Here is a 14,092-nt window from a genome sequence, read left to right on the forward strand (position 1 = left end):
GCATCAAGGGCCAGTATTCCTGGACTGGACATATTGTTAATAAGGATGTGAGCATGTAGTGTGTGTGTGTGTGTGTGTGTGTGTGTGTGTGTGTGCCTGTCAGTGATTGTGTGTTTGTCAGTGTGTGTGCCTGTCAGTGAGTCTGTCTGTTTAGGTGACTGCCCCCCCCTTTCAATCACATGGGAAATGTGTTTTACTCTCCTCTTGGTGCAATGGGCCACTTGTCTGTATTTGCCCCCAGGCCTAAGGCTGCCAGCCCTCCCCTGCAAGTGAGAGATACAATTTTAGACAGCCACAGTACCAGTAACCCTGTTGCTGTGGCCTTTACTACACACATCCATTAAACAGTGCCCTCTCAATAGCCCTTTTATCACACACCCTTTTCTACACACATACAAACAATACATGGAATGGTTTAATACCTTGCACTTCATCAGGTGTACAAATTTGTAAATACAACTCAAAACACAATTTATATACAAATTGATTTTTATTATAGCATTTCTCATATGATTTTTATTACATTGAAATATACAGAGTAAAATGGGTTTGCAGTCCAGGGAAATAGATTGGGCTTGTTTCTGCTGTTTCTGTGTATTTATCATGGCTTATGGATTTCAGCAAACCAACCCTTCTACCCCCTGGTTCTATTTGACAAATAAATTAATTTAAAGATGCAGATTTACTACAGGGAACTAATAATTCTCATTGAATATATTAATTATCTAGCAAATAAAATATATCATGCTACTTATTATCACACTTTGTGAATCTATACTTTAGTAAGAGCTATGTATTGGAATGGACGGTTAAGGCTTATCCCTGTTTAGTGAATATGGGCCCATATCTGTTGTTTGTTTTAAGTTCTTATGTGTACACTGATATCAGAGAGCAGATATATTGTAACACAACATTGTCTTAAAGGACCACTATAGGTACCCAGACCACTTCAGCTTAATGAAGTGGTCTGGGTGCCTGGTCCAGCTAGGGTTAACCCTTTTTTTTTTATAAACATAGCTGTTTCAGAGAAACTGCTATGATTATACTGAGGGTTAATCCAGCCTCCAGAGCCTCTAGTGGCTGTCTCATTGACAGCCGCTAGAGGCACTTGCGTGCTTCTCACTGTGAAAATCACAGTGAGAAGATGCCAGCGTCCATAGGAAAGCATTGTAAATGCTTTCCTATGAGACCGGCTGAATGCGCTCGCGGCTCCTGCCGCGCATGCGCATTCAGCCGATGACGTCGCATGGTAGGAGGAGAGGAGGAGGAAAGCCCCCAGGGCACTATAGTGCCAGGAAAATTAGTATGTTTTCCTGGCACTATAGTGGTCCTTTACTGAGTCAGAGCAAGTTAGTTTTAAAGAGGAAATCAACATTGTCCCACACTTGCCATGTATACATTTTCATATAGGTATATCTTACTGCTGTTTAATACTTAGATTTTGAATATTTGAAACTTTATTGAAGAGAATACATGAGAAGCAGAAGTGTGAAGTAGACTTCATTAGATGTCGAACATCAGGACTACAGTTAGAAAGATGAATGATTATATGCAGTTCTTTACATTAAATTCTAAATTTAAGAAATTAAATAAACACTAGAGCATCTGCTTTTTATTTTATTTTATTTTTTTAAAAACATGATATCTTATTTCTCTGAAAAGTGCCAGGACAAAGGTTTTCTGGTCCTAGAAGTCACCTGTCCATTATATGGTGAATAGAACACAACATTAAAAAAGCAAGTGCAGGGTTTATTTACATTCTGATATTGACAATGGATCAGAGCAGAGCCACATATAACCACACCTGCTGAAGTTATTAACTCTTTAAATGAGACACTTGGACATTTGGTGACAGTCAATATATGGGGGATTCAGCCAAACGTTGTTTTTAACAGGGAGAATATTAAAATGTGTCTAAACATTGTGTTAGCATTATTTTAAAACAAATCTGTAATTCTTAAAGGAATACTATATTGTCAGGAATACAAACATGTATTTATTACACTATAGGGCATGTGTGGCTGTTTAGGTCACCAGCCCTCCTTAAATCGCTCTGAAAAGGTGATTTTGCTCATCTTTTCTTCAATGTCGCACTGAACATGCCACGGCTAGTCCCGCCTTGCTCCGCCTCCATGGCTGAGATCATAAAATTTGATGATCTCAGCCAATCCAATACTTTCTCATAGAAAAACATTGGGAGGCTATTACGCATGCGCGGTAAAATACCACGCTGTGCCAATCAGCATCTCCTTATGGAGATGCATTCACTCTCTATGCAGAACGTGGAGATGCTGAACACCAGTGATGCACACTAGGAAGCACCTCTAGTAGCCATCTTAGTGATTGCACCTATAGGTGTTCCTAGGCAGCCATGTGTAAACTACCATTTCTCTGAAAAGGCAGCACTTACATTGAAAAGCCTGCAGGGACAGACAATAGACACCAGAACCACTACATTAAGCTGTAGTTATTCTGGTGACTATCGTTTCCCTTTAAGATGTTTTTAGTAATATACATTAGCCAACCTGCTACAAAAAGTCTTTTAAAATCTCACCTAAACTAGGCAGGAGGTTGCAACAGTTATAAAATAAATTTCAAAAATGTAAAAAGATGCATAGGTTATTATACAAGGAGGTCCCCCATCACTGTGTCCCTGCACAGTGTCTAAAAGCTGCTTATGACTGCATTATAACTGCAATAACAGCTTCTGCTCTCAGCCCAATTCTTTATTGAGAGAGAGAGAGAGAGATCAAAGGAGAAAGCTTCTGCAAGTACTTGTACGGCCTGGGCTCACAGGGTTGGCTTGTGCTATTATTATTATTATTTATATAGCGCCAACAAATTCTGCAGCGCTGTACAATGCTATACAAGTCCCCACCGCATTGACAGCGTCTTTCACAGCTTATATGTTTGTGTCTACAGCTCCTTTGAGAAAATTTTGCAGCTGCTAACAGGCAACAATCCCATGCCTCCCGTCTGATAATGTAACATGATTCACTACTTCTGAATGCTGAACTGCATATTCAAGGGTAACAATGGGTAGGATAAGAATGGTTGGGGCACTGGGAATTTACATCAAACACAAGGAATTCATTTCTAATTACCTCACTCATTTAAATCTATTATGGGTGTCCACTCCAGCCTGTAGTTGTTTTTTGATTATTTGTTTGTACATTTTTCTCAGTTATCTCAAACAGCTAGTAAGGTCTAGTGAGCATAAAATAATTGTGTGCGGCTCTCCATATCATCAGTATACCAACAGGACGAACTGCCCTTTAGTATGCAATTGAGAGATATCTAATTGAGGGATAACTAAAATAATCAAGACTGATCTTTTGGAGATCTGATAACTCTATAATAAATAAACTGATTTTTTCCTCCCTGCAGTATAAGGATACTACATGCTACAAGGGTGTACTTTTCATTTGTTGCCCATCTTTATGTACAAGGGATACGTGCCAAGGAAAACATACAGCAGCCATATGTATAAAAAATGCATCATAGATTTCCCCCTTCCTTTCTTTCCTTTTCTGTTAACCCGTCAAGCAGTACCATGATTTCTCAGCTACTAGTAACACTAATATTTACTCAGTAACTGCTTTAATTATTATTGTATTAATTGACTGTTTTGATCTCACAAAAGGTAAATCAATATCGATGTTCTTTTTAGATTACCAGTGCAAATTAATTTAAAATGCATTTTTGTGTTCTTTGCAGGAATGAAATTGTTCCATTTAGGCATGATTTCTATACATCATCTCTGGTCACTATGGACCAAATGCAATGCATTATGAGCTATTTTTTTTGCATCTGGCAGAGTGAAGTTTCAGATATGAAAGCCGGCTTCCAGACAGGTACGGCATACAGTACATTCTATGTCAGAGTTCTGACAGTAATTTTACGTTCTTCAACATACAGTTTCTGAGGTTTCTCCTATTCTGCCTAATTTATTTACAAAATGTAAACTATGCAAGTTCCCCTTAAATACATATGTATAAGTAACTAGACAGTTATTACAGTTGTTGCGTATGAGGTATGATGACCCTAGTGTTCAGCAGGACATCAGCCAGATGAGAGGCGTAGCTCTATTCTTGCAGTGTTGAGCTTTAAAGGGAGTGAGTTTCCATGTACTCCTTCAGTCTAGTGGGATAGTCCGTCATTATACCAGTGGCACCCAAATCAAAAGCCCTTTTATATTCCTCTTCATTGTTTAGCACCCAAATGTACACCTGCAGAGAGAAAAATTATACAAGGACAAGCGAAAATCAGTAAACATAGTAAGCATACAGATTCTGAATACCTGTGTAATCTATCTGTTACTCAGAACCTATTTAACCCTTCTGGCTTCCACTAAATGAGTTTATTTTATGGAAGCTTTCTATTGGATTCCAACAGGATGTTTGTATGTAGAATTAATAAATCAATATATAATATTCAGAAACCTAAAAAATGAAGACTATAGAAATGGTCAAATACCTATAGTTTGACATCACAAAAAAGAAATCTTGTAGCGATTTCAATTGCTTTTTTTCAGCACAGTTCAAATCAGGAGGCATTTTCGGAGTTTAAAGTGACACTATAGTCACCTAAACAACTTTAGCTTAATGACGCAGTTTTGGTGTATAGAACATGCCCCTGCAGCCTCACTGCTCAATCCTCTGCCATTTAGGAGTTAAATCCCTTTGTTTATGAACCCTAGTCACACCTCCCTGCATGTCACTTGCACAGCCTTCCATAAACACTTCCTGTAAAGAGAGCCCTATTTAGGCTTTCTTTATTGCAAGTTCTGTTTAATTAAGATTTTCTTATCCCCTGCTATGTTAATAGCTTGCTAGACCCTGCAAGAGCCTCCTGTATGTGATTAAAGTTCAATTTAGAGATTGAGATACAATTATTGAAGGTAAATTACATCTGTTTGAAAGTGAAACCAGTTTTTTTTTCATGCAGGCTCTGTCAATCATAGCCAGGGGAGGTGTGGATAGGGCTGCATAAACAGAAACAACGTGATTTAACTCCTAAATGACAGTGAATTGAGCAGTGAAATTGCAGGGGAATGATCTATACACTAAAACGGCTTTATTTAGCTAAACTAATTTAGGTGACTATAGTGTTCCTTTAATAAATTAGTGTCTTTAATACTGGGATAACTCTGTTAAGAGCAGGTTTCACTATGAAAAAGTGGAGTAGTAATATTTAATATTTTATTCTGTGTCTGAAACATTATTTACCTGAATTCCTCTTGCTTTTAGATGATCAAACAAACATTTTCTCATGATTAATCTGAAACAGAAAAAAAACATGGGAATAATGTACAATTGACACAATGTAATTTACAATTCAAAGTGAATTTCAAATTTTAGGTTAAAAAAAGTAAATTAACAGAATATAAAAATACAACAACCTCAACAAAATTGTGTGGCTTAGACTGGCAGTGTCATAATATCTCCTATTATATATAATAACCCAGAATGCACCATTTAGTTTTACTAAGAAACAATGAAGGACTAAGAAACAATGAAGGAAGCTACTTACGCATCTGCAAGCCACACCACAAATTTGTGACTCCTGCTCATTTTTGAGGGATCTTTCAGCCTGCATGTAAAGGACACAAACAGAGATGGTTCTATTTAATTTCCAAGATGAAGAAAATGACAGAGTTTAATTCTCATGTTAGACACTACTCTACATGTGTATACTACCACTTAAAAGAGCACTGCCCTAAATGTAGTGGGGAAAAAAAAATGATTTTTTTTTTTTTTGCAGCGCCAAGGCACACTCCATGCAACCACCGGTGACGTTATCCCAAACGCAGTCTTTTTTTTGTGCTCTTGTTAAATCTAATACTTCTCATAGAGTACAATTGGGTAAAAGAAACGCATGTGCGGCAAGCATACACTCGTCCAATAAAATGCCTTACATAGGGAAGCAAGGAATCCAATGCTTCTTTATAATCAGCGTTCAAGGACGTTCAACGCCTGAGTCTGTTTTCGTATTGCAGCAGAAGCACCATCGAGTGGCTGTCTTCCTGAGTTGTGTTTAGCCCTGCCATCTATACTACACCGCGGTATCAACAAAACAGAAATGCTTTACATTGCAGGACTAAAACGACAGGACCACTGCACCCAGAACGCTTCATTGAGAAGGTGGTTTAGGTGCCTTTTGTGATCCTTTACCAAGTCTATGACGCCACACTCCTAAATCAGGCTCTTGTGGAGAGTGCAAGAACATCGAGCATATCAAGGACAGTTCACATGGAATCATATATGCTGGATATGGACCTTATTTGTATTTCTAAGGCTCCAGGCATTATCAGAACTCCAAATACTATAGTTTTACTTTATTTTTTATTTTTTTTATGCGGCATAACTGCAAACATCTGCACTCTGAACTACACTCATATAGGAATCAGCCAGTGCCAAACGGTCCAGAACCCAACCTTCAAAACCTCCACAGAGTTTATAGGTCCTCCAATATCCACAGAGGAAACAGAACCTGTAAGTGAAATCTTTATCCCATGTGACTGAATGGTAATGCTTCCGTTCATCATGCACTGACAAGTCCTTGAGCTCCCGGTCCCTCCGTGACTTTTAATACAGCACAAACCCACTAAACGTGTCAAGAAAAATATTCCCACAAAGCGCACCTAACAATCGGGCAACGATGAACTACAGCACACCCTTGTTCTAAGAACATTTAAAGTAGCAAAGGAGCCAGAGTCGTGTTGCTTACTTCATGATGATAGAGGGCATGGGAATCTCCAAGAACTGTTCCCGAATTGGTACAAAGGGTAGAAGTCCTGTATAAAATAAACCAACCAGGAGGAGAACCCGTTGAAAGCAGAAGAGCAGAGGGATGTCATTGTTCTACAAGGGAAAAGACCAATAATGTACTATTATTATTATTATGACATTTTATTAATACACAGGTAGGATATTTCAGGGTAATATAGCAAGTGTATGCAATAAATACTTGCTCATTTCGTACATTATATCAAATGGCGAAAACCTTAAATCCAAATAAGGCATCACTAAGAGGCTTTAACGGGGTTTGAGAAAAAAATAAAATAGTAAAGAAAGGGTTTACTCTTAGCATTAGTCTTATGTTTGCCTCTATGTGATATGATGTAAAATGGCAAATATTTAAATATCTAAAGCATGATCTAAACTACATAATACTTTTGTAACTTTTTATGCAGTATGGTATACTATAAAAAAGGTAGAGTATGTATAGTGAGTGCTCAATTTCAGGAGGTCTAGTGCTCTCTTTGAAACAAAAAATTTCACCCAAATGTCATAGTAAGAAAAACCTAAAGAGGAAATGAATTGTAAATTTGGAAATTATAGTATTCTCTTGAAGTAACAAGGTTCATAGAAGTCACTCTATCCTCTCCTGTTCTTATAATTTCAGTGATATTCGCAGTTCTAATATATCAACAAGCCTCTGCATTCATAATGAAAAAATAATAATACCTTTTTTCTGTATACAAGGAGCCAATCAATTAAAATTACAACAATATGGGGGATAAGGTATTTCGAAACAAATTAAGGGAACTTGGATGCTAACAGTTGATATGTTCTTTATATATGATTTCAGTGTGGATAGTGGAACAGAGATATCCAAAAGAAAATCAGCGGGGAGCTGATATGTCTCTGCTCAATAAATAATTGCGATTGTTTTTACTGGACTCACGGGTTCTCTGATGTTCCTTAGGCTACATCATGAGACAAATCTCTAGTAGCATGGTTGCATCCTGCCTTATTCCCTTATATTATAGGATTTTGGGAGCTCTCAATCATTTTCCTTATAATTTAAATATTTTCAGATAAGGATTTCAAATTATTTAATATTATGAAAAATATTTAACTGTTGTAATATTTAAATTATTTTAATATATTTTTTATATGATATATTTTTGATATTTTAATATTTAAAAATAAATAATTTAAAAGTTTTTTAAAAAAATAATAAATAATTTGAAAAGCTTATCCAACTATTTAAATTGAGCAAACAACAAAACTATCCAGTATCAAATTTGTACCAAATTGCCTTTTATAAACAATATAAATATTTTTCACCCAGTTTGTTTATTTTATAATGAGATCATAGTAAAACAGCCATTTGCAGTAAGTGACTTTAAATTGGTTACCTATGACGGGAAAAGGTGGGCTTACCTCCTTTTGACATTTCTGCACTATCTCGTAGTCTGCATTACCCCACACTGTCAGGTGCTCTCTCTTATATTCTCTTATCAATTCAGAGACCTGCAGAAACAGAAAAATAAGTCATTCAAAAATATATTTGTCCTACAGGATCCCCATATACAGTTGGAATCCCGCACAGTATCAGTATGGCTTTCACCTCAATGGCTATTTCTCCACTTGATCATTGCTAATTTAAAAATGTAATCTAATATTAAAAACAGTGGAGGGGGTTTTGTTGTTTTTTTTACAAGTGTTAATTCAGCATGAATTGAGTTGCTGACATGACTATATATTTACCCTTAGCAAATTTATTTGACCACCTTCGAAATGTGAACACAGAAGAGTCCGACAACATGACAAACAGTAGATGTTATAACATGCGGACACTGGCATACTCGGAGTCATGTACATGTAACATCAGGTGTAATTATGTTGGAATGCACAAGAAAGGATGTCACGCCGCATACCGGAAACAGTTGGAGATGCCAAGAGGAATGCAGGAATAAGGGCACCAACATCAATTTTCCAGACCGGGCATTTATAAGGGAGGAGGCTCAATGGAGCCAGTATGCACCATGAAGAAGACTTTCACACTCGAAACACGTTGTGTTATTGATAAACTTTTAATTTCAGGTTTTTGTGGTTTCTGATTGTGTTTGTCTTTTAACCTTCTTATTAAAGTTGAATTGCTCCCAGGGGTGCTCTGTCTGAGGGGCGCTGTGTGCGTGAGGGGCGCTGTGTGCGTGAGTGGTGCTCTGTCTGTGAGTGAGTGGTGCTCTGTATGTTTGTGAGGGGTGCGGTGTTTGTGTGTGTGAGGGGTGGTGTGTGTCTGAGGGGTGCTCAGTCTAAAGCGGTGCTATGTGTGTGAGGGCTGCTCTGTGTGTGTAGGTGAGGGGTGCTGTGTTTGGGTGTGAGGGGTGCTCTGTATGTGTGCTAGGAGTGCTGTTTGTGAGGGGTGCTCTTTGTGTGTGAGGGGTGCTGTTTTTGTGTGTGAGTGGTGCTGTCTGTGTGAGGGGTGCTCTGTATGTGTGTAGGAGTGATGTTTGTGTGGGGTTCTGTGTGTGTGTGTGTATGTGTGTGAGGGTGCTCTGCATGTGTTAGTGGTGCTGTGTTTGGAAGGGTGCTCTGTCTGTGTGTGTGATAGGGGTCGTGTATAAAATAAACCAACCAGGAGGAGAACTCGTTGAAAGCAGAAGAGCAGAGGGATGTCATTGTTCTACAAGTGAAAAGACCAATAATGTATTATTATTACATTTTATTAATGCTCTGTGTATGAGGGGTGCAGTGTTTGTGTATAAGGGGTGCAGTGTGTGTGTGAGGGGTGCTGTCTGTATGAAGGATGCTCTGTGTGTGTGTGAGGGGTGCTGTCTGTATGAAGGATGCTCTGTGTGTGTGTGTGAGGGGTGCTCTTGTGTGTGTGAGGGGTGCTCTGTGTATGTGTGTGAGGGGTGCTTTGTGTGTGTGTGAGGGTTGGTGTCTGTGTGAGGGTTGGTGCTCTTTGTGAAGGTTGGTGCTCTTTGTGCGGGGTGCTCTGTGTTTGTGAAGGGTGCTGTGTGTGTGTGTGAGTGAGGGGTGTTATGTGTGTTTGTGACGGGTGCAGTGTGTGGGTGAAGGGTAGTGTGTGTCTGTGTGGGCCTACATATGGGGGGGTCAGTAGGCCACACACCTATCACTCACACACTGCACCCCTCACAAACACACAGAGCACCCCTCACTCACACACACACAGCACCCTTCAAAAACACACAGAGCACCCTTCACTCACAAACACAGTACCCTTCACACAGACACACACACACACACACACACAGTACCCTTCACAAACACATTGCACCCCTTTAGAAAGAGCACCCCTCAGACACACACCACCCCTCACACACAAACACAGCAGAGCAGTAGTAAAAAAAACACATTTTTAAAAATTATTATTAAAAAAAAAAACACAAATAACCTGAGTCTGTGTGATTAGTCTTTTATTATTACTGTGTTTTCTAACATTCATGAAGCGGAGAGTGATAATCATGGCAGAGAGCCATTGGAGTTGTAGATTCCATTAATAAATAGTTACAACTACAAAAAATGTTCTGGTGACTGTAGGGGATCAATGTATAAGTTGGGAATTGGGAATAAATAAATGATTGCCTGGTAGCAGTAGGGTTCATTGACAGTTCATTTACATATACAGTGATGTTACTGATAGTAGTGCTTCCTATCACTGTCAGCCAGACCATTACATTACAGTAGATGATTCACTGTCTCACTTCCCTGTCTTCTGCCGAACTCCACATGTGGGAACTCATACAATGGGCCCATGTGAGGTCACGACATGGCGCTTTAGTGGCTGCCGACAAGAGTTTCCAGATGCAGAAGACAGCGTGTGGGGACTGGCAGAGGTGCGTACATTTCGATAATGTAGGCAAATTACAAGGTGGACACCGATACCTAAAGTATACTACGAATGCTGATAGAGAAGAAATAAATGCAAAATGGAGACAATGGGCAGGACATCGTCCTTGAAGTTACAACCATTGAGAGTCTCATAACAATGCTGCATGTTTAAAAGAAAATTGCAAGGGGGGCGTGGCCGGCAGAGCATTGAACCAGACATCTTTCTGTGGAGCTCCGGCAGAGACCCACAAAAAAGAGCGAAAAGCCACTAAAAATAGAGACAAAGAACCGCACAAGAACCACCAACCTCCAGATAACGAAATGGGGCGCAAAAACAAACAAAGACAGCGTCCTGAGCTCCCTCGCATGCAAGAATCAGGCTCTCCTTCAGCAGGCCTGCACCGCGGCCACAGTCTAAGATGGCGCCCAAGACTCATAGGGACCCCGAGGACTCCGAAGACTCTCAGGAGGGAGAGGAATCGATTCCCTCCTCCACACCTCGGAGTCGGAAGAAGACTCATCCCCATCCACTAAAGGGGATATCAAGAGGCTTCTAACGGACCTAAGGAGGGTCTGGAAGGCAGACCTGGCAGAGGGCAAAATTAAATGGGGGTTATACACCAAAAGGTGAGAGAGGTGGAGGCGAGATAAACCGCTAGAGACAGCCACATGCAAGAAAACAGTAGCCTCATAGAGGGTCTCACAGCACAAGTCCGCCAGCTGTGTAGGGCAGTGACCCTACTCGAAACAATGCACAGACAAAGGAACATCCGAATCAGGGGCAGGGCCGCCATCAGGGGGTGACAACCATGACGGTTGTCACGGGCCCGGCGGCCCTGGGGGGCCCGGACTGCTCTGGCAGTCCTGGGCCCCACTTTCCCTCCCTGCACACATAGATAGCGAATATCGCTATCTATGTGTGCAGCCACGGGCCCCCCGGCTTCCCGGTTACCGCAGAGGGGGCCCAGGCAGCACACTGCCTCTTCTCTTCGCTCTCCTCTAATAACTCTCGCGAGACCCGGTTGCCATGGCAACACTCCGCGGGTCTCGCGAGAGTTATTAGAGGAGAGCGAAGAGAAGAGGCAGTGTGCTGCCTGGGCCCCCTCTGCGGTAACCGGGAACCCGGGGGGCCCCACCATGCCACCGGACCACCAGGGATGGAATCTCCCCCCTCCCTAGACACAGGTAAGCAGGGAGGGGGGAGAAACAATTTAATTAAATGTATTTTTTTTTTATTATGTTAAAATGCCCCCCCTCCCCCTCACCCCAGATTGCACATTTACACACATACACTGACACAACACACACACTGCATACACTGACACAACACACACACTGCATACACTGACACAACACACACACACTATATACACTAACACAACACACACTATATACACTAACACAACACACACACACACTACATACACTGACACAACACACACACTACATACACTGACACAACACACACACTGCATACACTGACACAACACACACACACTACATACACTAACAACACACACACTACATACACTGACACAACACACACACACTATATACACTAACACAACACACACACTACATACACTGACACAACACACACACTGCATACACTGACACAACACACACACACTATATACACTAACACAACACACACACTACATACACTGACACAACACACACACTACATACACTGACACAACACACACACTGCATACACTAACACAACACACACACACACACACTACATACACTAACAACACACACACTACATACACTGACACAACACACACACTGCATACACTGACACAACACACACACACTATATACACTAACACAACACACACACTACATACACTGACACAACACACACACTACATACACTGACACAACACACACACTGCATACACTAACACAACACACACACACACACACTACATACACTAACAACACACACACTACATACACTGACACAACACACACACTACATACACTGACACAACACACATATTACATACACTGACACAACACAACACACTGCATACACTAACACCACACACACACTGCATACACTAACACAACACACACTCTGCATACACTGACACAACACACACTCTGCATACACTGACACAACACACACTCTGCAAACACTGACACAACACACACACTCTGCATACACTGACACAACACACACTGCATATACTAACACAACACACACTCTGCATACACTGACACAACACACACTCTGCATACACTGACACAACACACACTCTGCATACACTGACACAACACACACACTACATACACTGACACAACACACACTACATACACTGACACAACACACACTACATACACTGACACAACACACACTACATACACTGACACTACATACACTGACACAACACACACACTATATACACTAACACAACACACACACACACACACACACACTACATACACTAACACAACACACATATTACATACACTGACACAACACACACACGGCATACACTAACACAACACACACTCTGCATACACCAACACAACACACACTCTGCATACACCAACACAACACACACTCTGCATACACCAACACAACACACACTGCATACACTAACACCACACACACACTGCATACACTAACACAACACACACTCTGCATACACTGACACAACACACACACTCTGCATACACTGACACAACACACACTGCATATACTAACACAACACACACTGCATATACTAACACAACACACACTGCATATACTAACAACACACACTCTGCATACACTGACAACACACTCTGCATACACTGACACAACACACACTGCATACACTAATACAACACACACTGCATACACTACACACTAACCCACTCACTGCATCCACTATACTGACACACACTCTGCATTCACTACACTAGCACACACTCTGCATCCGCTACACACTAACACACTCTCTGCATTCACTACACATTAACACTCTGCATTCACTACACTAGCACACACTCTGCATCCGCTACACACTAACACACTCTCTGCATTCACTACACATTAACACACTCTCTGCGTTCACTACACTAACACACTCTCTGCGTTCACTACACTAACACACTTTCTGCATTCACTACACTAACACACTTTCTGCATTCACTACACTAACACACTTTCTGCATTCACTACACTAACACACTTTCTGCATTCACTACACTAACACACTCTCTGCATTCACTACACTAACACACTCTCTGCATTCACTACACATTAACACACTCTCTGCATTCACTACACATTAACACACTCTCTGCATTCACTACAAATTTACACACACACTACATTCATTACACTGACAAACTCTGCATTCACTACACCCTAATACACACTCTGCATTTATTACACACTAACACACACTCTGCATTCACTAAACTATGCACACACTCTGCATTCACTATACTAACATACACTCTGCATCAACTGTACACACAGCATCCACTACACAAACATCTTG

At 40.6% G+C, this 14,092-nt stretch overlaps 1 protein-coding gene across 1 annotated transcript in view; it reads right to left on the bottom strand.

The window, feature by feature from the left end:
* Positions 1–1,634: 1,634 nt before the first annotated feature.
* The window catches only part of GDPD1 (glycerophosphodiester phosphodiesterase domain containing 1), a 73,437-nt gene continuing 60,979 nt past the window's right edge, over positions 1,635–14,092 (bottom strand). Inside the window, exons 6-10 of the mRNA XM_063450094.1 lie at positions 8,172–8,261; positions 6,730–6,863; positions 5,533–5,592; positions 5,229–5,280; positions 1,635–4,229 (exon numbers count right to left, since the gene is read on the bottom strand). Coding sequence (XP_063306164.1) covers positions 4,107–4,229; positions 5,229–5,280; positions 5,533–5,592; positions 6,730–6,863; positions 8,172–8,261 — 459 coding nt within the window. The 3' untranslated portion in view covers positions 1,635–4,106. The remainder of the gene's footprint in view (positions 4,230–5,228; positions 5,281–5,532; positions 5,593–6,729; positions 6,864–8,171; positions 8,262–14,092) is intronic.

This window comes from Pelobates fuscus, chromosome 1 (genome assembly GCF_036172605.1).
Source record: "Pelobates fuscus isolate aPelFus1 chromosome 1, aPelFus1.pri, whole genome shotgun sequence".
In the NCBI taxonomy this organism is placed as follows: domain Eukaryota; kingdom Metazoa; phylum Chordata; class Amphibia; order Anura; family Pelobatidae; genus Pelobates; species Pelobates fuscus.